A 25,912-nucleotide genomic window follows, 5' to 3' on the forward strand; every position below is an offset into this window, starting at 1 on the left:
TTCGCGAGAATTTCTATATAATAATGAAGTTAAAGGTGGCCACTTTGAACATTTATTGTAAAAAAACTATTCTATATTTTCTTTTGTTGTAATTTCTTTCCAAAAATACAGCATATTATTATTTTCATCCAGTTTCATATTGAGCCTCAGAACCTTGTAAAACATGCAATGTATGCACATCAAAGGGTATACCAACTGTTCAATAAATACCTTTCATTATTCTGGAAGCACTTAGAACGTAACTTGCATTTCTTTAGTGATCGTGCTCGTGCTCGAAAACAAAGACATTAGGGACCCTTATTCGTATGAAAATTTCTTCTTCAAATTGACGAAAGATTCGATGGTTAAAGTATGTGTACATATTCTATTAACATCCTGCATGTACCTCAGAATATGATACCTTTAAATATTAGGGAATTAATGTTTATTCATAATAAAATGATACTATACAGTGTGAGTGTGTAACTTGGATTAAATTCAGTAGTTCATATCCTTTTTTTCTCAAAAAAATCCTCGGACCCGTCGGTTAGTATTTTTAGTTCCGCTTGTTTTGGTTGAAAATAAAGTTATACAGTGTGTCCCAAAAATAAGAAAAGACGTCATCGGCGATTTTTATATATAGTAACTCTAATTTTTATTGCGTATTTTTTAAGAGCATATCAAATTATACATATTTGAAACATTTCAAGTTTATGTGATTAACCCTTTTCAGGATAATTAAAATATATAATTTTTTATTTAATATAAATTATAAAATCTGGTTTACTCAAAAAGTTTTTGTAACAAATGTTTAAAATGTAGTCCATTTACCATTTAAATTGCTTTAAACGATAAACTAAATATGTAGTGTGTCCCAAATTATATATTAGTTATATTGAATACGGAGGAGATTCAGAAACACTTTTCCTGATTAACCACTGACATCGCAAGGTACAGTAAGCAAATTTGAAAATCAGTTTAGGGAAAATGATCACGTTATAAGAACAGCTATTTGCCGTAAATCTGCACTCAATGAAAATCCCAAAATGAATGTGTTATTATAGGTTCAAGAAAATCTTAACATTTCCACTAGACAAGTAGCGCGGGAATTGGAAATGGATCGGTCTTTAGTAGTAAGGGTTCTGAAGGCACAGAAATTTTATTGCTTTAAACTAACACTTTTCCAGGAACTCAATGAAGAGGGTGCAGTGTTAAAACAGAAACTATTCTCTCTTCTGATGAGTCAAACGTTTTTGCTGAACGGAGAAGTAAATCGACAAAAGTGTCATTATTGGCCGCAAGAAAATCCATGTTGGATGAGGCAAGGCCACACTCAATACCCAGAGAACGGAAATTGTTTGGGCAGGAATTGTAGGCTAGCAAGTTATATTCCCGATTTTCCTTGAAGAAAATTAAATGGAGCGGGATATTTGCAGTTTTTACAAGAAGAACTAATTCCAAATCTACCTGCTCAAATAGAAGCTGATATGCCGAATAGGAACATCTGGATTCAGCAAATTCCTCATTTTGCACGTCCTGTTCGAAACTATCTGGATACTATATTTCCAGGCAGATGGATTGATAGCACATTTTGAATGGCCGCCAAGATTTTCCGATCTAACTCCTTCAGATTTTTTCCTATGGACATATTTGAAATCCAAAGTTTGTGTCCAACCCGCAAACATTCAGGAGTTGAAAACCAGAATAGGGATAAGAGACGATAAAAAAGTTATAATAAACGTTCAAAACGAATTTCAAGTATAAAAGGAAAAAAAGTTGTGTAAATTTTTGTTTTTCTTGAAAACAAGGAGTTTCCATTATCTTGGAAATCGTAAGTCATAAAAAACCTGAAATTTTGTTTTTTTGTGTGTAAGTCGATATGATCTTTATAAATAAGCAATAAAAGCCATTTTCAAAAAGATCCTCGATAACTGAATTTATTCCGAGTTACAGACTCGCACTGTATAGCGATGACCTATATGGGCCCTGGGAAAAAATAAGTTCTTACATAAAGAACATTTATTGAGGTGTCCATACAATTTATTGCCTTTCCCTGATAATTGCAGGATATTAATAAAGAAAAAAGATGGATTGGGAAACTTTATTTGGATTGTTCTCCAGATAATAAAGCTTTTCACACACATTCATCCATCTCTTCATCATTCATCTATCCATTTTCTATACCACCGATCTTCTAAAATTCACCCGTTCGTTAAACCCTTGTCTAGTTCCATTATACATAAAAAAAAACCGTAGCGCAAGTACGGTCTAGCGTGACCGCACGTTGGCCCCGGGCATCCATCAGAGCAGTCCGGGGCCGAAGTCTGTGTCCCCCTGGGTGGATGGATATCTATTCATCATGAGGAGCGGAGCCCCACGCAGATCGGATGGGATGGGACGCGGGCTACGGGAGGGTCGATGACCTTATTTCGCGCCCGGGGACCGCATCGGGTTTCTTACACGGATTTCACGTTACAGGACTTCAGTAGATTTGAGAATAATTGATTTTTTATTGATATGTAAGAATTGAAGTATCATATAATATTATTAGATTTAGGGGTCGGAAGTCTTCAGTAAATTATATGAAGTCAAGGAAAGTTGTGCACTTTGTCAAAACTATTTCTTTGAACCCTAAATTGCGGACTGTTATGAAACTAGTTAAGGCCTCCAAAACATCTTTATAGACGTCTAGTAGTCAAGTTTCTTTTTTGGATCTTTTTCTTCTTTTAAGAGATTTTCCATAATTTTCTTTTCTCGTAAAGAGATCTTTGTAATTAAGTTTAATACTTTAGTGTCTGAGGCTTGTTCAACTTCTTTTACCATGTAGATTATTTAATTTTTATTGTGTATTATTTTTAGCATTCGAAATAGGAAGTAATATAAACTTATAAGATATATTTGGGAATTCAGACAGCCACATTTGTTTGACATTTAGCTTAAATCATTGTGCCGATGTGAATAGAAACCTTAATGTATTCCGGTGTAATGGTTTGAGGAAGATACTGAACATTTTAATATATTTTTTTTGTACAAAAATAAGTTTTAACTTAAAAAACAAACAGAATATTTACAACAAAATAATACATTTTGATATATATGTATTATTCTCATAAATCCGCAATCAAATATTCTAGAAAAAATCATAAGTTATCGTAGCCTAATTAGAGTTGAAATTAAGTTTTTTTTTCTTAAATTTTCCTTAAATTTAAAGAATCTAACTAGACACAAAAATATCAAATTTATGTGGAAATACTACTTTTTGGAAGTGTTGTTCTTTTGGAAGTCTTTATGTATATGCATGAGACAATGAAAATATATGATAATATTTTTATTATAATAGTCCTCAATCATTTAATAATTTTCTCTATAAATAATATAATATATTTTCCCATTTTGAGATGTATAAATTAAATACTTGTAAAAACATCTTACTAAACTCATTTATGAATTTCGGGAGATCTCCTTTTTCGAAGTAATGTTTCTACTAATTTTACTTCTAGTAATTTTTTGTTGCATACATGTAAAAGAAACTACTTCAGGCGGCTGATTTACGTGTTTTGGTCGACGTTTTGGTCTTTATGAGATCATCCTCAGAACTCATAAAAGATACACATACAAACACAAAGAAAATCATATATTCCGGCATAATTACAAAGATTACTTTTTCGCGCACACTAAAGTTTTCTTCATTCTAATTTAAATATTTTGAAAAATAAATAAATTATTTTGATGAATTGATTGTTAAGGTGTAAATCACAACTAAAATCTTTTAAAAAAACTATAATTTAAAACAATTTTGAAAATTTTTAAATCTAAGAACCAAATGGTTACCACAGATAACATGAGAAACATTCAAATGAAGACCTACATATATCGTAGATAGTCTTCGTTAATAATAATAGTTGTAAAATCATAATACGTATAAAGATGTATAGGATTTTAGTAGTCTAGAGTTTTTTTTTTTTTAATTTAACCTTGGGAGATGAATTTGGACAACAGCTGTGAGACAATCGTGTTTCAAGTAGCCAATTTTCTTATTATATTTTTTATAGAGGAAAAAAAGCAAAACATTGATTGAAGCTGTATGTTATAAATTGTTAGGATAAATCTACCTAGGGACTCACATAGTATGGATCTTAAGGCTATGTACAAAGTGTTCTTAGTTTTTTTTTGTTTTTGTTGCTAATTAAGTTGAAATAAGCATTGTCTCCATTAAGTTATCTTGCAATATTTTCAAAGAGATTACTGTCATAGTGCATTTTAAATTAAACTGGCTTTAAACTTTTGCTGATAATTTGGGGCACTGATAAAGCTTACTATGGGTCTCAAGTTTAATTGATGGTGCCTTTCAGAGAGATCATCACTCTACAAAAAAATTCGTTAAAGTCAACTTATTGCAAGATTTTCAGTCACCACCAAATTATGTCTTAGCAAAATCGGATGTTCTTTCTTTGTGTACAAATATTTAAACAGACCTTGTCATTGCAATTTTCACAAGAAAGTGAGACCTCATAAAAGACCGACGTACGTTATCATTGCAAGACATTATAGAACTCTTAAATTTTGTTTTTGAAAATAATTATTTCAATTTTAGTAACAAGTTTTGGATTAGGTATGGGTAATTGTTTATCACCTATTTGCTCCGACATCATTATCAGTGATCTTGAACATCCATTGGTCAATATAATTATCTTTTAAATTGCCTTTTTTCAAGCGATACGTCGATGACATTATTACTAGCTTGTCTCCTGACCAAATTGATTGTTCTTCTTAACACATTTAATAATTTTCATTCAAAACTGCAATTTAAGATTAAAATAGAATCTAACAACTCAGTCCCTTTCCATGTCATTTTATTTTTTAGAACCAACCAAAATATAATAAAAACAGATTGGTATCAAAAGCGAATGTTGGTTCAGAAAGATTTTTAAACTATACAACTCTATTCGCCCTTTCAAACAAAAAAAATATTTTATAAGAAATTTTAAAAGTAAATCACTACAATTTATTGTCAACTACCACAAAGCACTACAATATCGCAACAGCAAATCAAAACAGTTGAAAAAAAAATTGGTTAAAATACCATATGTCAGTAATATCTCTGAAAACATTGAAAGAGATCTTAACATTGACATATCATCCCCCAAAACACGAAGTGACGTAACTGCAATTTGCCAAAAATGTTAGTTATGTCACGTCTTTTTAGGGAACGATATATTAACATTACATTTAAGGAAGGAAACACTACAAAATGGTACTTTTCAAAATGAAAAACAAGGCCCTAGAAAGTAATACAATGTATACAATTAAATGTTTTGCGATGGTGTTGTTAGTGCGTGACTTCCGGCACACGTCAAGATATTTAAAAGCTAGAATTTCTGAACATAAAAAACTACAAGACCTCATGTACGTATTAAAAGTAATTCAAAAACTGTTCTTGCTGAGCACTTAAAAAAAAATTTCAAAATCCATTTAATTTTGAAAAAATGGCAATTCTATGTAGACAGCAAAATTATAAGAGACTCCTATAAATGAAATGATAGAAAGAAATGAAATTAATGAAATGATAGAAGTAATGTTTATTTCAATTTAATTGGCATCATAAAAAAAAAACTAAAAAAACTCAGAACAACTTGGACATAGCCTAAGATCCTCGATATGGTATATTTATCCTAACAATTCATAACAATATAGAGATTATCAACGTTTTACTTTTTTTCCTCTATAAAAAAATTGATAAGGACATAGTTGTTTGAAAGTCGATTGTCTCACAGCTAATGTCCAAATTCATCTCCCAAGGTCGATGATTAGTAAAATTTAAAAAAAAAACTGTAGACTACGAAAATTCTATAAATCTTTGAATTTATTACAGTTTTACAATTATTATTATTAAGGAAGACGATTTACAATACATGTAAGTGTATATGCAGTCTTTTCATATTAAAAAAATATTTTTTATGTTACATATACGTAACCTTTTGGTTTATAAATTTAAAAGGTTTAGAAGTTGTGTTAAATGCTAGCTTTTTAAGTTTAGTTGTGATTTACACCTTAATAATCAATCCTTGAAAAGAATTAACTTTCTGAAAAATACTTAAACTAGACTGAAGAAAACTGACTTTTAATTGAGCATTAATTATTACTTTTACTGTGTGCGAAAATTTAACATTTGCCTGAATGCAGTTTATTTATGTTTTTGTGTATCTTTTACAGTACTGAGAATGATCTCATAGAGATCGAAAAAATATAAATTGACCGTCTAAAGTAGTTTTTTTTTAACTATATCCAACAAAAAAAAATCAATCTTACAAAGTGAGGTCACGAGAAATAACTCACATCGTAATGTTTCTTTGCAAGTTTTTTAGGCGCGTTTTTGAGAGTGACGCCACTTAATATGTATAGGCAATAAATTATGGTGTTATCGACAGTCACTGTTTTACCCTTGCTCTTTTTAAAAGGTTATCCTTCCTATTTTTGTAATATCATAAATTTGTCAGCAAAATTTCAGCAACAGTGAGAACTTGTTGAAATTTCGTACCCGTTAGAGAGACAAAAAATTATTTCTAAAATGACGGAAGGATTTAATTTTCACGAAATTTATTTGATTGGTCTAAAATTCTAGACAAAAATGTTCAGACTAAAACAAAATAGTAATAATAAAACAATAAAAATAAAAAACAAATAAATAATAAAATAGTAACAAATAAGTTCTATATTCTCAAGAGAATATTTTAGAATGTGCGATGCCACTGAAACGCATAACGGAGTTCTTAACTCCGTATTTAATGAAAAGTAAATCAAAATGTTACATTTTTCTTTAAGCATGTCAAATGTTACATCTTGTAGGATTAATAATGCTATTTTTACATAAGGATTAGTGGTGGTTGAGACATCACAAGCGTAAACTGTCACCAATAATTGAGACAATTCTGCTTTTGAGCGTCGTTAACCGTCGTTTAATGTACTACGAAATCGGTGCCAGATTTATTGCCCGCGTAATGAAGATTTTAGGAAAATTGCAAATCTTATTAAATTGTTTTCGACAAAATTTTATCTCAATTTACGAAATAAATTTTTTGCCTACAAAATAATTTGCGTCGTTAACCTGACCTTGGTAATCATCATGTTAACGATGATTTGATCCTGTTTGTGAATAAAAATGCAACAAAATAAATGACTAAACATTTTCAAAAACACTGATCCTTAAATTTGCAACTTATATATTTCATTCATTTCGACCTTATCATTTTTCCAATAGAACATAACAATTTTGTTGTCAAAATAAATTTGCTATTAAAATATGTAGATACGTTTTTCTTTCGCGTAAAAACTGAATGAAACGGATTTTCACAAGAAAAACACATGCCAAAGATAACTCTACAATTCAGGAACTTGTTTGCTAACAAAAACTGCAACACAAATTTTTTGGTAAATTTTGAAGCAGAAGTTAAAAAATGTGTATACCCTTCGAGTGTTCAGAAAATAACGAGAATTTAGTTTTTTTTTTAAATATTTTTACTTGTCTATACTAATGTTTTCGCCTTCAAAATAGTCCCCATTAGATGTAATGCACTTGTGCCAGTGCCTGCAATCCTCAAAACACTCCTCAAATTCGATCTTTAAGATGGCGTTGAACTTGTCGGTAGTACTCTTTATTTACTTTGTGACCTCGGGCAATATTCCATGATACACTCTGCCATTAAAATCGAAGAACACAGTCAGCACTTTCACGTGCGACTGCACTGTGAACACACTTTTCCGCCCTGGGCGATCTAGACCTCTTTCATTGGGACGATTGAGACTTAGTTTCGACGTCATATCCATAAACCCATGTTTAGTCACCTGGTATATTAAGTTGCGTAATTCTGCATCGTCGTTGACTGCATTTAGGGACCAATTCGCTGCTGTTTTGATTCCAAATTCAACAATTTTGGAACAAATTTTGTTGCCACGCGTTTAAAATCCAAAAACATTCGAAAAAATTTCAGGGTATGAGCCAATCGATATTCCAACATCATGAGCGACTTCTCTGATTGTGATTTGGCGATCGTTCATAACCATTTCTATCACTTTTTCTACGTTTTCATCGGTTGTTGATGTGCTGGGAGGTCCGAACGTTCAACGTCTTCACGGCCATCTTGGAAACGCTTATACCACTCGTAGACTCTTGTTTTACTCGTTGCAAATTCACCGTAGGCCCTTGTTTACATTTGACACTTTCTTACACTTTATTTCATTTTTTACGTACAATTGGATAATAACGAAAATTGCCGAGTCTATAAAACCACATCTAACCTTAGCAGCTCCACTCCGCTGTGTCCGGAAACCCAACACATTCGAACCGTCTTCCTCCTAACCAATGTGTCCATTGGTGCACTCTTGGACCAGTTTGGAGCTGGTTCTGGGTGCTTGGAGGCAGCTGTAATTTGGTGCTGATATTTTGGTTGTTCCGAATCTACAGTTTCTTTTTTTGATTCCTATCTTAAAAATAGATCACATTCGGTGTTGTTAAAAACTAACAATGGAAGTTTGGAGCACTCAAGGTATCTTGACTTGGAAGTTGGTGTTCCTCAGGGCTCCATATTGGGACCTCTTTTATTTTCGATTTATGTTGCGGATATGCATAAATGTATTGAACATTGTAAATTACAACAATATGCTGATGATTCTCAGATATACATGCCATTAAATGTTTTAAATTTTAATATTTCTGAGCAAAAAATTAAATCGGATATACTAAACATAGTTAATTATTCCAATGAGCATAACTTAAAAATTAACCCTGCTAAATCTAACATCAATTTATATGGCTGTAAGTCAGGAATTCTGAGACACTTATATGAAAGTATAAACATTGAGATTAATGGAGAAAAAATTCCAGTTGTCAATGAAGTGAAAATATTAGGATTGACTTTAGATTCTAACTTTTGTTTTGAGACACACATTAAGAACAAATTAAATATAGGCTATATGCGTCTTAGAAATCTGTACAGATTTAAAAATGTCTTAAAGAGTAAAACCAAATATTATCTCTGCAATAGCCTTATTCTCTCCTTACTCGACTACGGTGATATCGTATATTCTAATTCTATAACATCTAAGCTTCCTAGATCTATACAAAAATTGCAAAATAGCTGTATAAGATTTTCTTATAGCGCTGCCTATCGGGAGCATATCACACCTTATTTAAACATAAATTCTATTTTAAATATGGAAAGTAGAAGAAAATTACACATATATGCCTTTATAAATAAAATAATAAAGTCGGGTCAACCCCCTTATTTAAATAAGTTATTTACTACTCTCTCGCATTTACACAATACTCGTAATGCTGGAAATTTTAGGATACCTCAACATAGAACAAGTAACTTCCACAAGTCATTTTCGGTTGTCGGAGTTACAATGTGGAATAACTTGCCAAATAATATTAAAGATTTGTCACTGAATAAATTTTACACCAAGGTTAAGCAAATTCTTCTCGACTCCCAACGAGATGCCTAGTAGTATGACTAGTAGTAGATAGCTAGTAGTATAAACTGCAAAATCAACTAAGACCAAAGATAAGCTGGCCTGTTCAATCTTTCTTTTGTGGTTGTTTTTTGTCTATTCTTGTTGCCTTCCGTCGCATGCCAGCCAAATTGCTTTGCCATTATTTGTTTCTGCCCTTTTTAGTTTTAGTTTTGTTCTTTTTTAGGTTAATTAGGAATTTTTTTTTTGTGTTTATTTATGATATTTTTAGGAATTTTTTTTTGTTTTTATTTATGATATTTTCAAGGCCTGTTTCACGCAAACTGCGCTATCGGTTTTATATAATCGCAAAGCAGTTCCTTTTACCAAAAATTGTCAATTTTTTTTCTCATGTAGCTAATTATATTTATAACTATTTTTTTGGTAATAAACTTTTTTGACTTTGACTTCCCCTTGAAGCACTGTCGAATCTCTTCCAAGCGAGAAAAGTTTATCCTTGATCGGTATCACTACGATACGATCTTGCTATGTCAACCTTAAAGGAATCTCCTAACCATACAGTATCCTCTGGCTTTGCATTAAGGGGCAGCAGAATTGGCATTTCCTTCTCTACCACTTTGGTAAAGAATGAATCTAGCTGAAAATTTTTCATATCTAGGAACATGTGTACAAACACCATAAAAAAAATTGACAATATCAGCCCAACCCAACCTCAAAGTTTAAAAATTTTAATTATTTTCTAACATAATATAACCTAAAATCGTAAATATTATTAAACAATTTGGGCAAAATACTTGACGCTTTTAAAATAAAATTAATTACTGGAGACCGATACTTTGTGGTTTCTTTTGTTTTGAATTTAAAGTAAAGAATGCATCCAGCTGAAAATATCAATTCACAAGAAAATTCAAAATTGGACTCTCCAAACTCTCGAAGTTTAAAAATGCTGGTTATTTTCTAAACACACCTGGTACAATATAACCTAAATAGTAAATTATACTAAACGGCTTGGGAAAAATACTTGTAGCTTTTAAAATAAAATTAATTACTCGAGACCGATACTTTGTGGTATCTGGTTTTTTGTTTTGAATTTCAAGTAAACAATGAATCCAGCTAAAAATTGTATCAATTCACAATTGGACTCTCCAAACTCGCGAAGTTTAAAAATTCCGGTTATTTTCTGAACACACCTTCTGAACACGGTTTGGGGCAAAATACTTGTACCTTTTAAAATAAAATTAATTACACGAGACCCATACTTTGTGGTTTCTTTTTTTTGTTTTAAATTTAGCCCTGCTTGCCAATGCTTATTACACCAAAATATCATTGATTGAAAATATTAATAAAAAAAAAAACAAAAAACACACGCACTCAGAAAATTGCACATGTCTTATTCCCCATTGTTTTAAGCTAACAATCAAATTAGCATACGGAAGGTTAAATCGCGTTTTCATTATTATTTCACAATTCTCCTTCCCTATCTACGCTACTGCCGCAATCCGAGCGAGGCAGCTTTCTAACTTCACCAGTCTCGGCAGCCATGTTGATTACAATACGGTTTCTGGCTCTGTCCTTGTCTGTCGCGCGGGTTTTCCGATTAGAGCGCTTTGTCAAAGGCCCGGGCGCAGTCTCAGAATACCGCTTCGAGCAGGATCGGACCCGCGACCCAACCCGAAATCAACATTAAACGTCAGTCGGGCGACGGAGATCGGTGGTATCGGGACCGTGTGCGTCACGTAGTTTTGCAATATATACTCTTTCTTCAGTGCGATTTTTTCTTTATTTCACGGTGTTCTTTGTTCCTGGAGTGATTCGAGGGTGTTCGAGTCGAGTTTGGAGCGTTCAGTGAACAGTTTACGGTGAGATATCGAGTTGTTTTCTTAAAGTAATTAATCACAGTGGGCTGTGGATTTGGCTGACACTTCACTGGCGTAGGCAGTCACTTGCTACCTCGAGTGTTTTAAGATTTATTTCAATTATTATAGTGATGGTAACAGCTGGTGCACTCACTATTAGTGTTTTTAAGGATTAGCAGTGGGCAGTGCTTAATAGACTAACGGTATTTATCAAAAAATAGCTAGAACCAAGACACTTTATTATTTGACAGGAACATTTTTTTCAAGTGCGTAGACAGGAAATTTTGGTTAAAAGTAAGTACTTAAACTTGGCATTTTACAGTTTAAAATTGGGTTTTGGCCTTTGTTCTTTTGGTAAAACTTGGTAATTACGTAGTGCTATTCGGGGAACTGACATTGGTCAACGTGACGACGTTATCGTCATCATTCTACGCCGTAATAATACTAAACCAAATCGGAAATATGCGTAATACCTCATATCTTTGTGCTAATGCTAATTAGCTAATAAATAGGAAGTGTTCTAGAATTTGATTTTTATTTGTTTGTCTTTTGTGGTAAAATCTTAAAGGCGTTTTATTAACCTTTGGACTTGTTTTATAGTCTGATAATGGATAACGATTTGAATCGTTAAAGACGAACTAAAATCCCAATTAGTGTGGGTAAGCTTTTTCATATACGAGGTAACGGGAGTTACAGGAAAGTGGTAAAAATGGGTGCAGTAAAGTGGTAATGAGAATAAATTATAGTTTGCGGGCCTGCGTAAAGAGGCTTTTCCCGTCAGCTGTTCTAGTAAACCAAGGTGACTAACTTAATAGAGGTTTTTTTAATTTATTAAACGAGGTTGATGTTATGTTGTTAGTTTCAATGGGTCCAACGTTAGAAATGTTTACACTCTTATTACCTACATACTAATTCAGATATGAAATGGGGTCAATACGTAGTAATGATTTTTGATGTTTTTTTCATTGATCTTAGTATTCAAAGATCATACGACCTTATGCATGACATGCTATTAAAAGGTTACTTTTCTTTTGGAGTCTATAGTCAACTAGTGCCAAATGAATGTTAAGAAATTATTTTAAAAATAGAAGATGCCTTACCTCTTCCATAGACTTCAAAGAAATAATCTTAATATTAATCATTTTAATATTAAAAATTAACCTCATTAATTTAAGAATTAATGACTGTAAATATGTTTTAGTGATAAAATGGCTCGTTCTATTTATGAATAAATAAATATTAGATAATATTATAGCAACAAATATCCCATTAATTAAAAAATATGAATTGAATACAAAAATCATACTTTATTAGTTAGGTGCTTTTTTTAGAAGCTTTTTTTATATTTACATATCTCTTTGGCCTGAACTGTTTAAATAATTTTAATTTTTCAGAGCTTTGTTTTTTCAATCCCATAGGCTTTTGATTCAATTAAGATCAGGTGGCTGTGAGGGCCAAAATAAAACATTTTTTCACCACTCTCAAGAAAGTTATTATCATGCTGTAATTTGTAAAAATGACATAAATTCCTTCATTTTTCTTTCTGTGCAAAAGGCTTATATCCAGACCAAAAAATAACCCCACCCTTCATTGAACCTTCTATGGTTACCATTCATGGTACATGGATGGATCCTCTTACTGCAAAATATTTTAATATTATTGATTCTAGTAATTGCAAAAGTGGTTGATATTTATGTTTTTTGTTACCATTCTGATGCCTTTCAACTATTCTCAGTTTTTGTAGGATGAAGTAAATCAATATCCTTTGTATCACCTTAGTATAATTTAAAAATCGTCATAATGCCAAAGAGATTTAAAAGAATAGTTAAACTGGTCAGCATTCAATTGTATTCTAAAATTATTTTTTTGCAGCAATTGTACTTCTTTGAGGCTAAGGCCAACTTCTGCTATGTATTGTAAATATGATAAAAAAAGTAGGAAACATATCTGAAAAACTAACATTTTACTCATAACTCTGCCAATATCAGCTTTATCAATATTACTCATGTTTCACATTTACATCACACTCACGAAATATTTAAAAATATCTGAATTTAATGCAAAGACCTTCAAAGAATGTTCAGACCTTCAATGTCCTTTATTACCTAATTCTTGGCTATACATTTCTATTCATATTTAAAACGTTTGGGATAAGGAGGAAGCTTATAATGGCAACAGGCCAAAGTACAGTTTATGCGCGCAGGTTTAGATCAAAATATTTTTGTTTATTTCCAAACCCATTTTATTTGTAAAAATTGATTACTGTAGTGTCATCTGCATTATGAGAATATGCGCATAAAGTTTTGGTTTTAGGTGCCACTAAGATTGTTTGCCATTTTATTAATAAAATTAATAATTTAGTTTTATTATTATTTGAAGTTTGTTTCATGACTACATTTTGGAAAAATATAGTATACAGATGACAATGAATGACCAATTATTTATTATAACATTGTCTTCCTTTCAGTTTAAGTTTCAAAATGAAATAGTCAGTTAACTTATTTTTTACTTAAATTCTTTAAAAAAGATAATAAATAATTAAATAATAGTAAATTTAAATAAAAAATATATATGTTTTTAGATTAATGTTTGCCTATTTGTTTTATTTTAACAGTTCTATATATTTCATTAATATTTATTCAGCTTTTCCTTTTATTAATAATTAGCTAAAAATTAATTGTTATTTTAATTTTTAGCAAATTTTGCTGAAAGAAAATTATACTGTAGTCAATAAACTGTGGGGTTTGAATAAATAGATAAATATGTGAATATTAAAAGCCAAAAATGCTTTATTATATAAAAACTGCACTCAAATTTCTTTCCATTAAGTATCTGAATCTATAAACACTAGATATATATAAGATATATATAAACTTGGTCAATACTGGTAATATTTACAGATATTCATGCTCTCTATACAGAAAGAATTGTTATGATATAAAAAGTTTTAAAACAGTTATTAATAACTCAATATTAAATTAAATAATAAATGTAAATCAAGCAGAGAGAAAAACTACAAAGGAGCAAGTTAAGAGGAATATAATAGTATTCACATTACAGTGAAATTGTATATATATCTCCTGTAAACTAAAATAAACTTTTTTAGTAAAAGTTTATTTACTTGATTTCTAAACCATCATATTTTCTAAAATATTTACATTTCTACTAAGGGCAATAATTATATTCTTTATACCCATCTTATAGACAATTAAATGTTTAGTAAAGGGAACTTCTGGAACTTAGGAGTGCAGTAAGGAAGATTGTTAGCATTAAATCTCACATACTGTCTGCGACTAATCTCCTTATAACTCTTATATTTTTTATGCATCATCTTTATCAAAAATTCAGACCAGTCCCTTATTTTCTTTAGTCCCAACATCTAATTAAATATCGGTTATGGATTTCTTAAAATTAATAACGTTTGTTGTGTTTATGTGCACCATCTCTATGGTCATGAGTATAAAAATACCAAGCCTAGAAATTCTCCAATATTAAACTGCATATCTTGGTCATCATTGGTCACTAACTATAAAAACTTATTAATTCAAAATAACTTTAAAATAAATAATGAAATTATATATGAAAATGCAACACAAATGACAAAGCATAGTCATACTATTATTGATCATGTTTTGTATTTCATATCAGCTCACATTTAGTTGAAAACCTACATGTTGATTCTTGTTCTTTTTCTGATCACAATAAATTATTATTTCATATAAATTATGACAGTAAAATATATAAACCAAAGGTAAGTCATAAGATTAGTACAGTTGATTATATAAGTGCATGTATATATTAAACAAAATATTCAAAATGTATACATATTTATCATCATTTCATCTGACCGAGCTGATCCAGAAATCAAAAAATGAAGCTCAATGCTTTAAAGTACTTAGGATAAGGGAAAATAATTCATGGATCAATGAGGAGGTGCTAGAAATGATGAAAAAACATGACTTTACTTACAAAAGAAAAATAAAAAAATCAGTATTTTTATAAAGAATAGGAACATGAAGGCACCAGCCAAAAGAAACAATGGCAATCTATTAACAATTTTTTTAAAAATAAATCAAAACACTCAAATTAATTTTTAAACGTAAATGGAACAAGAAAAAAAGGATATTGTCAATAATTCTCTAAATAAACATTTTTCACCAGTCGGAGGGAATATTGTTAATGAACTTATTAGCCAGAGTCAACATATTGATAATGGAATTGTATTTGATGAAGTTGATTGTAGTGATAGTATGTTGAATGTTGCACCAACCATTTGTGATGGTTGGTGCATAGGTTTCTAAAATTTTCATGGGATTAAAGTGAAATTGTTCTCCGGGCGAGGATGGGGTCAGAGTGTTGGACATAATTAATTTAAAAGATTATAAATATCATTACAAAATTAAAAAAGAATAAAATTACTCCAATATTTAAATCTGGCAACAAAGATCAGATGAATAACTACAGACTTATTACTGCTGTAACACCCTATCAAATATACTACAAATAATTATTAAAAAAAAGAATCACATCTTTTATAAAAATACATTGGTGGATAATTTTCAATATGGTTTCATTGAAAATAGCAGTACTCTCGCTGCAACATTTGATTTTATTATATATGTCTCAAACTCCCTAGATAGGAGGGAAATTGTATTTGTGGTATTCATTGACTTACAGAAGGCCTTTGACATAGTAAGTTTCGATATTTTGTTAAAAAACTTAAGGCTCATTGGATTTGGAGACCTCCTTTTAAATCTAATTCAGAGTTCCTACTTATATGACAGAAGTCAATATGTTTCCTGGGAGGGTGCAGCTAGTGAATTGTCTTTAAACAGGTATGGAACAAAGCCTTGAGGCACGGCTTTGTATTAGGCCCATTATTGTAAGTTTTGAGTTTGGGGGTGTGCCAACCTACGAGCTCGATATTTTGCGTTTGCGGATGATACGGCTCTTGTATATACAGGAGGAAATGAACAAGAGTTGGCACAACTTATTAATGCTGATCTGAGCTATAAATGACTAGTTTAACAGATTAAAAATTAATATAGATAAAACCAAATATATGCTCTTCAAACAAAAAAACAAACAAGTATAGGTAATATTCAACTAAACATAAATGGGATCAACCTGGAGAAAGTTACTTTCATGAAATATCTCGGTCTGAATATTGATCAGTCATTGAATTGGCAAACTCATAGAAACAAAATAACATCCAAAATAAATGCAATGATACTCTGTATACAGTGGTGGCCAAAAGTATGGAAACTTTAAACTTTTTCGAAAAATGCAGAAAATATTGCAATGCGAAAACTCTCAAAAATATGAATAAACAGCTTATCAGCAAATAAAGAAATTCCAATGGAGGTAAAGCAAAAGAATGATGTTTATTAGTTTTGATGAAAGAGGAGTTATTTCTCTGTGGCCAAATGTATGGAAACCTTTAATAAAATCATAATTATTGTTTACTACAAGCTGTTTAATGGTACGATTTTGTTTGAGTGAAGACAGGCACCATGCCTAAATGTAAATACTTATCTAGTGATTTAAAAAGTAAAATAGTTGAGCTATATCAGAAGGGTTAAAACAAATTGAAATATGTAAAAATTTAAACATTTTAAAAGGCACTGTTTCAAAAATAATAAAAATTTTTTTTAATTATTAGAGAGAGGAAATGTTTTGGTAGCCCACAAGCAAGGAAGACCAAGAAAGTTGTCCAAAAGGGTTATGAAGGTAATGTCAAGAATATTGATGAATGACCCAAAGAAAACTTCTATAGATATTTCTGGAGAAATGAGTGAAATGGGGATTTCTGTGTCTGCTCGCATGGTGAGAAAAAGGCTAAATGAAGTGGGGCTTTTTGGAAGAGTTGCTGTAAAGAAACCACTAATATCAAAGAAAAATAGAAAGGATCCCTTGAAATTTGCACGAGATCATCTTACCTGGTCTCACCAAAATTGGAATACTATATTGTTTATAAAGTAAGTTTTAATTATTTGGGAGTGACGGGAGACGTTATGTCCGGCGACCAAAAGGTATAAAGTACAGCCACAAATACCAAATCCCTACGGTAAAACATGGTGGTGGAAGCGTAATGGTTTGGGGTTGTTTCTTCCGACCAGGTGTTGCCCCCTGGTTAAAATTGATGGAATAATGGACCATTTTCTATACAAAGACATATTGGAGAACAACATGTTGCCTTATGCTGAGGAGGAAATGCCTCTGAGATGGTTGTTTCAGCAAGACAACGACCCTAAACACAAGTTCCAATTTGTGAAAAACTGGTTAAATGAACAGAGCATTGCTTTAATGGATTGGCCTTCACAGTCCCCAGATCTGAATCCCATAGAGAATTTATGGGATCATTTGGACAGGAAGATTCAAAACCATTCAATTTCAAACAAGGCTCAACTGTGGGAAATACTGCAAACTGAGTGGGCTGCCATTTCCAGTGAAGACTGTGCAAGACTTGTCGATTCTATGCCACGAAGATGTAGAGAAGTAATAAATTCGGAGGGATATGCCACAAAATATTAGCAGATTTTGATTTAGATGTAATTTATATAAATAACTTTCTTCAGTTTCCAAACTTTTGGCCAAGAAAATATTAATTTTATTTCATTTTCTTTTTATAATACGTTTAATTTCAAATTAATATGTTAAGTTAGGTAATATATTATATATACTTTATCACAACATAAGTTCCTTTAATATAGAACCTGGTTTCTTAAAAAAAAAAATTACAAATTAATAAAGTTTCCATACTTTTTGGCCACCACTGTATATAAAAGCCGAAACTACCTAACAGATAATACAAAAATAAATATCTATAATGCCTTTTTCTTGTCCAACCTCAGATATTTGTTGCCTATATGGGGAACCTGTTCTAAGACTAAATTTGACAATGTCAAAATATTACAAAATGAGGTTCTTAAAATATTATTTCAGTATGATATATTTATGATTATGATATACTTAATACAGAGTCGCTTTATAGAGAGCTTAAAGTTTTTAAATTGAATAAGTTAATAAAGTTTGAAAAATGTAATACAACTGTTGTATTCTCAAATGACAGTCATAGACACAATACCAGAGATCAGTTAAATTTATATGTCATGTATATATGTAATAGAACTATAATTGGATTGAATAGCCCAATGTACTCTGCATGTAAAGCATTTAATGGGCTACCTAATAATTTGAGAAATATTCAAAATTTTAAAACTTTTTGTAGTGAAACTAAAAAAATACTTTTCTATCTAATGGGATTAATTATGTGGCTACTTTTTCTAAAATTTATTTATAGTAATCTACTTACAATTTATTTGTATATACCTAACTATGATTTTTGTGAACACTGTTTAATTGTTATTCTTATTTTTCGAGGCCAGCGCTATAAGCACTGCTGCTTAGAGTTTTAGGTAAAAAATTGTATGTAATATTTTTGAGTAATATAAAAGTATTTCAGAAAAAAAATATCTAAAATGAGGTTCTATCAGGGTTTAAATTTAAATTTCTCTCAGCTTCTATGTCAAGCTGACCATTACAGTAAACTATAAGTACTTGTCTAATTAAATATCTGTTATGAATTCCTTAAAAGCAATAACATTGTGTTTCATGTATGAGGCATGTATAGCCCATTTACTCCATCTGACCATTATATATAATTATTTTCTTAAATAATTTTTTATCAATTATTTGTTTAAAACTTCTAAAATAATTAATTTAGTGTATAATCATGCTGTATTTCCTGTTTACTGTATATTTTATATTCAAGAAATACACAAAACAAAAATATTTCACAATACGCCAAACTAAATGCAATAAACCTGTAGGAGATGCGAGAAAGGCACCATCTGACGCTTCAAATTGGTGACCCAGTTCCCGTAATCCAGTAGTGACGTTATTAAATTTAGTAGTGACCTACTTTTCCTTTACGAACGCGCTGCCCGATCACTCGTTATGTGGGAAACTGCCGAAAATGTACGGTGAGCGGCAATTCTACGAAAACGAGATAAAAAAAGTTAAAAAACTTATTTGTGATTAAACGTGACCTAGTTTCTGATTCCGGCTCAAGCAAAGTGGGTTCTTTAGATAGAGTATTTTTTATATTTGTATTGAATTTTTATTTTGGACCATTTGATTTGTAGTAGAGTCCAAAGCATCACACAAATTTGTAATAATTGTTGTTATTTTTGTTTCGCTGATGTTTTACCTCATATGATATTAATTTATTGCTTAGCTAATTGTTTCGAACACTAAGCATATCTCAGTAAATAGTCCGTGCACTTCGATCATTATTCTTGCGAACATTATATCCAGAAAGACCAAAAACAAGTTGAAATCTTGAAACCTGTTAAACAAAACAAACAAATCTGAAGAAAATATGAAACTAACTCGAACCGATTAACATTCCCGAGAAACGTGAGTTGAACGCCCTTGTAAAAAGGAAAATAAACATGCGGCGTGGCACGGCCTTGGCAGGCTATCTTCTTGTTTCCGCTACAAGGACGGAAAAAACGGTAACATTAGCCGGCCAATACCCTATAAGTTCAGTTGAGATCACCCTTTTGGATAACCGATATTTCAGGTTTTGCGCCATTGTTTCTTTTAAAACATTTCGAAAATGGTGCGAAATAAAGGTTATGTTCAATTAACGTTTAAGATGCGTTAGTTCCCTACCTACTTTGTAAACAATTTTTGTGTTTCAGATATCAATTAAAACAAATAAAAATATTTCGATAAAAGTGCAGAACACTTGATGACTCAAACTTCGAGCAACTGTAGAACAAAACATGCGGTTGCAGGAATTTTTAAGGAAGTGACTCATAGCACCATTAAATTATAATGTTTTAGCTTGATTTAATTTTTGATATAAATTCTGCCTCGTAAATAAATACCGAGTGTTCAAGAAGACGCAAGTGCCTTCAAGTAGAGAAACCCCTCTAATTGGAAGATTATAGGTCTAGGCAATGAAAGATTAATGTATTATTATCATATGTATACCATATTTTGTAAAACACTGTCTTTCATTTTTAGTATAGAATATGAAGAACAGAAAATTGTATGGAGAGTGATTGTACAGATTTTTTTTCAAAAATCAATCTGAATTTTAAAAGAAGATTCAACAATGTACTCTTTTTGTATATGAAGGCTAATGGCCGTCAGTTCTATGACATCAAACGAAAAGGTCTTGATATGGTATAGGTACTACATGTCCTATTCCCTCCATTTAAAACATACTGTTTGTAGGTCAACCGTCATTGTTCTCATTACCTTTTCATTCCTTTAAGAGTGCCAGTATGATTTTAAATATTTTATGTTTTTTTGTCATACATGCAACAATGGCTCTGTTAATTCTTGCCTACTACTCCCTTCCTATCTAGTTTAAACAACCAGACTAAAAGAATTCCAAAATTGTATCGTAATTAAATGTTAAGCAAACTGTTAATAATTAATAAACTAGGTCCAATCCACTATTTTTGTATGAATGTAACGGCCTCCAGTCATATGATATTAAATGACCTCGAACCTGTATTTTATGTGGAAAACAATGAAAAACCATATGCATATAAATAACAAAAACAAAAAGGTCTTGATATGGTAGACCGCATGTCCTATTCCCTCCATTAAAAACATACTAACTATAGGTCAAATGTTATTGATCTCATTAACTCTTCGTTCCTTTAAGAGTGCCAGGATGATTTTAAATAATTTATGTTTTTTTTCATACATGCAACAGTGGCTCTGTTAAAACCGATCTGACACTGATTTACAGCAGGTTGTTTCAGGTCAACTTCAACCTGATTTGTTTATATTGGCAAGCCATTTATCACTTGCCTGTGAAAAATTATGTAAATTCCTTTTTTTCTTGCAATTTCTTGCCTACTACATCCTTCCTATCTAGTTTAAACAACCAGACTAAAAGAATTCCAAAATTGTATCATAATTAAATGCTAATATTAGCACAAACTGTTAATAACAAACAGGGGTCCAGTTCTTATTATTTGTTCAATTTGGGAATGAAGCTTATTTTATATGTAGTTAATCCCTGCTACTTCCGTTAATGTTTGTCACCAAACTAAAAATACCTTTTAAGTTTTGACCATAAAATTAAGTTTTATAATTAATTATAATCAACCTAACAAACTAGCATTTCCTGTCGTGAATTCTAAAATTATCTATTGAACATTAAATTTATATGCTTTATTAAATATATCTTCTAGGTTTTAACTCAAAAAAATACATAATATTAATTTCTATAATAAAATAATATTAATTTCTCTTATACAGTGCTTTCATTTCAAAACGAACCACCCTTAATAACTTAAAAAAAAAAGAAAAAACACATGTGAATTTATATATACAGGGCGACGTTTAATTTTATGTTTTTTATGACAAAGTTCTGTTAATCACCTTACCTCCAGATCACCTATATTGTTTTTTTTTTGTTTGGTTAAATAGCAGATTGTATGTGTATTGATTGTACTTAAAAATGATGTGTCACATTTAGGGTAACCATAAGAAATACAAAAAAAAAACCCTTATTCCCAGACATGTTTGTTCACTAGTCGCTGGTACGTCAACCAATTTAATTTTTTTGCCACTGTTGCGTAGACATTTTAATACTTAAACTTTACAGTGTTCGAATCGTCACAAAGAAGAACCTAATTGGTATTGTCGTCATTGTAGAGCTCTATTGTTATGAAGACTATGTCTTAGTGTTATTGTTTTTTTTTCACAAGTAATAAATTTAGACTATAGTTAAAACATTCGTTTGCTTTAAAGTTTCCCCAAAAGAGCATCTCTACCCTCATATAGTAATTGACTCTGAAACACGATAATTTTCTTAATTAAAAAAGAATGTCTTGTTTAAAACTTAAATCTTTCTTAAGATACCCAGAAATATAATAACATTCTGAGAAATGTTATTATCAAGTCTTAAAAATAATTAAATATTGAAGGTTTTTATTATATTTAATAATAATGAATTTGCACTAAACCACTTTTTTGCCATCTTTAAACCTTCTGTCAGCATACCCAGGAAGGTCTCTAAAGTTCACTATTAATACTATTGGGTTTTCACAAATTGGCAAATTGAAGAAGTCTCCAGATCTCAACTTTAGATCATTTTTTTTTGCAAATGAAGCTGAGGTAAATAGAGATTTAAAAAAATTATATTTTACAAGGAATTTTAAAGATGTGTTTAAAAGATTTTCACGCTTCTTGTAAAATACTTATAGATATCTATTGAGCCCCAAGCACTGAGGAAAGGGCCAAGTATTGAAAAGGCTAAGTTATTTTAACGTAACACGTCGCTGGAAAACTCTTGAATGTATCGAAACTGCACTTTTTGAGAAAAAAGTTCTCAAATGCAAAATAAAAAAAAGATCTATGAAAAGAATTGATGAAAACAATAATCAATGCTTTTTCAATTGCTTGACCACTGTATCATCCTCTAGATCTGGTTCATAGTGACTACTGAATGTTTGCAGGTCCCAAGAGAACACACCATGGAAAGAAATGTGGCTCCAATGAAGTGATTCCCGATATTAAAGTATATTTGTATTTATATGGATTAAGTCGAATTTTTCAACAATAAAAAACTCGATACCTCCGAGATTCTGTAAGTGACATGTTACTTTATGTCTCCCTTAAGAATAAACGCGGCATTATTAATGAACAAAATTATTTCACATGGACATTAGGTCTATTTTAGACCATTGTATCGTATAGGCATTTGTTGAAATATTTTAAATATACGCCGTATCCACCATATTATGATGTCTGGTGAACCAGAAGTCACCAATACCTACGTGCACCACGTCAGCACAGTACACATTTAAGGAAGCAAAGAAAAAACGCCAGGTGTTTTATATATAACCAGTAAAATATTAAGAGGCCATTTGCCCCTGGTTGCACCTTTCGATTTTTCTTTGTTAGAGCCCGATGGTCAAAGTCTCGTAGAACTTACACCTGACCCTATTAGGCTGTTATGTTTTATGATCTGTCTACTTGTATTAAGTAATCATTTCATTATATGAAAGAATTTAAAGAAACGCCGTATAGCGTATAAAATTTATAAAAGTGGGTTAAGAGGTCAGATTACGAAATCGTTCTGTAAAATCCAAGTTCCGTTGCACTTGTTTCATTAACGAGGAAAGTGATCGCAAACTGAATTCTTTAGATTAAAGGTCATACATCTCCGTGTTACGGGTGTAGATATTTTATATGAGGATTTATTTTTTTACGAATAAACCATAAGAAAATGTGACTTATTTTTAATGACTTTTTTGAATTACGGATACCGGCCAATATATTTCTAACCTCAAAATCGACACAATATTAAGCCCCTGCTTAAAAGGATTAGGAACTATTGGCTTAACACAAGGCATGCATATAATATGCATTCTTCAATGTATTTTAATATCCTTTTATATGTTTAAACTTACCATTCAATTCAAGTTAATAATCCAATATCGTTAGTTCTGAATTCCATGTTAAAATGGGTCTGTAGTAGAAATAAAAATAATTTCTTATTATATGCCTCAGTTATTGTACAGTGTAACTTTTTAATGAATTTTAGTTCATTTGAACTGCTCACAATTGTTGGTAATTTTATTTATTTTTTTTCAAATTTCCCTTTTGATACCTAAATCTGAGTTCACTGAAATTAACAGATGGAACTATTCTTGCCAAATAATTTAAAAGCTCTTTTCGATTACGATCTCATATTTTAGTACTACAATATAATATGAAAAACCTTAAGGTTTTATAGAAACTTGATAAAAGTATAATATTAACATTATAAAAGTATAACATTATGTATTATATATACATTATATAAAAATCAAATTTTTTTACTTTCATAAATTGAAAATAACCAATTACTTTTATTTTTGAGGATTTTTTGTGATTATTTTTGTGGATATTATATATATTAGGTTATTTTCAATTTATGAATATAGATATATCATTGATTCGTCAAAAAAAAAAAGAATAAATTAAGATGAAAAGCTGAGTTAAGCCTTAAATATGCAGCCAGCATTTTGATGTTTATCAATTTGAGAGCTCGAATTAAAATATAATGATGTAAGCTAAATACTAATTTTAACAATAAAAACATTAACTAGGCCAAAACACCAATGATCTTTTAATCTAACAGTTGTCCACTATCCTAACAAATTAAAGTTTGTGGTTTAAGATTTTAAATAGATTTAGTAACAATTTGTAATTTGGTAACAATAGGACGATGAATTATTTAACGCACTACTGCACTAGTGACCTAGAAATGCTATAGCGAGGCGTCGAAAAATAGAGAAAAAATTCTAGACTCTGTTTTATGCCAGTAAGAGTGTGATCAATTACTTTTTTAATTGAAAACTTTAATAATATAGATATTTCATGATATTAATATAATAAATTAATGAATTTCTTTAAATATTTTAACGTAAAAAATATGGGTCCTATGGTGGGCACTATTGGTGTGACACTCAAATCACAAAACCAATAACCCAACCCAACTCAATTCCATAAAGAATGTATATCAATGTGTTGGGTGAATATGTGGCTTAAATTATATACAAAATTTGACTGTCAATTAAAAACGTTAATGTAAATGTGTAGTCTAAACAAACAAAAACTGCAGAATTATCCTATTGTGTAAAGTGAGTACTTGTGTCGCAGTAATGGAAAAGACATTTTTGTGATTTGCAGAGCCGTTTAAACTGAACATGATATATCTTACATCAACTTCTCTACAAAATACCTTCTCGTCCACACAAGGTAATAAATTACAACTTGTCACGCCTGTCAATCAAAACAATCTGTCAAATTTGACAATTTATATACAATATACAATACGAATTTTACCGGGGACAAATCCTCTTTATACTATGAGCTAACTACTGTGTTAAACCTGCCCCTTAAAATATATAAATATCTGTTCGAGCAGCCAAACTAAGATGCATATTTTTCTTCCAGATTTTGACAACGCTAACGGTGGTGCCTTGGCGGCCCTAAACTAGCCGGAGAATTCGAGTGCGCGCCCAGCTTCAAGATGGAGCGCGAATCCAACCCCATGCAAGCCCTTTGTCGATCGGGATGCGGCTTTTATGGCAGTCCCGCCACAGACGGCCTTTGCTCTTTATGTTACAAAGTAAGTGCCCTCACTACTTTATGATGGTGATGTATGAATCGTTTGCGTGCTTGAGCTTGTTTATCGATCAGTCCACGAAAAGGCTGCCAAAGGAGCTACGTGTTATTAAATATTTACCAAACAATTTCTAAAACCTCTGGGAATTTTGGGGCTTGAATTATAAATCTCAACACCAATATTTAAGATTCTACGAAGATATTTAATGAGAGGTTTTTTTTTCAATAAACCACTTTAATCTGCCGTTATTAAATTTTAGTCATTAATAAAAAGAGTGCTGGGGGCCGGTAAAGTTAAAGGGACGTCTAAAAACCGATTTTTTTTTGAAAATTTTTACATAGAATGTTGAGTTTGAACATTTTATTCATAAAAAAGTGAGGATGAAGTAAAAAAATGCAAAATTTTAAAAATTATAAAGGATTTTCTATTTACGTATAATTTACAATTACACCCGGCT

The 25,912-nt window shown here is 30.9% G+C and overlaps 1 protein-coding gene across 4 annotated transcripts in view; it reads left to right on the forward strand.

Annotated features, from left to right (window-relative positions):
• LOC126736267 (AN1-type zinc finger protein 6) overlaps nucleotides 1-25,912 on the forward strand; it is a 63,807-nt gene that overhangs the window by 27,282 nt on the left and 10,613 nt on the right. For 2 of the 4 annotated variants that reach the window (XM_050440542.1, XM_050440544.1), the window contains one exon: nucleotides 25,284-25,458. In XM_050440542.1, coding sequence (XP_050296499.1) covers nucleotides 25,360-25,458 — 99 coding nt within the window. In that variant the 5' untranslated portion in view covers nucleotides 25,284-25,359. Of the gene's footprint in view, nucleotides 1-11,131; nucleotides 11,598-25,134; nucleotides 25,459-25,912 lie in introns of those variants that run through there. The other 2 variants (XM_050440541.1, XM_050440543.1) reach the window with 2 other exon arrangements.

Source organism: Anthonomus grandis, chromosome 5 (genome assembly GCF_022605725.1).
Source record: "Anthonomus grandis grandis chromosome 5, icAntGran1.3, whole genome shotgun sequence".
NCBI classification, from domain to species: Eukaryota; Metazoa; Arthropoda; class Insecta; order Coleoptera; family Curculionidae; genus Anthonomus; species Anthonomus grandis.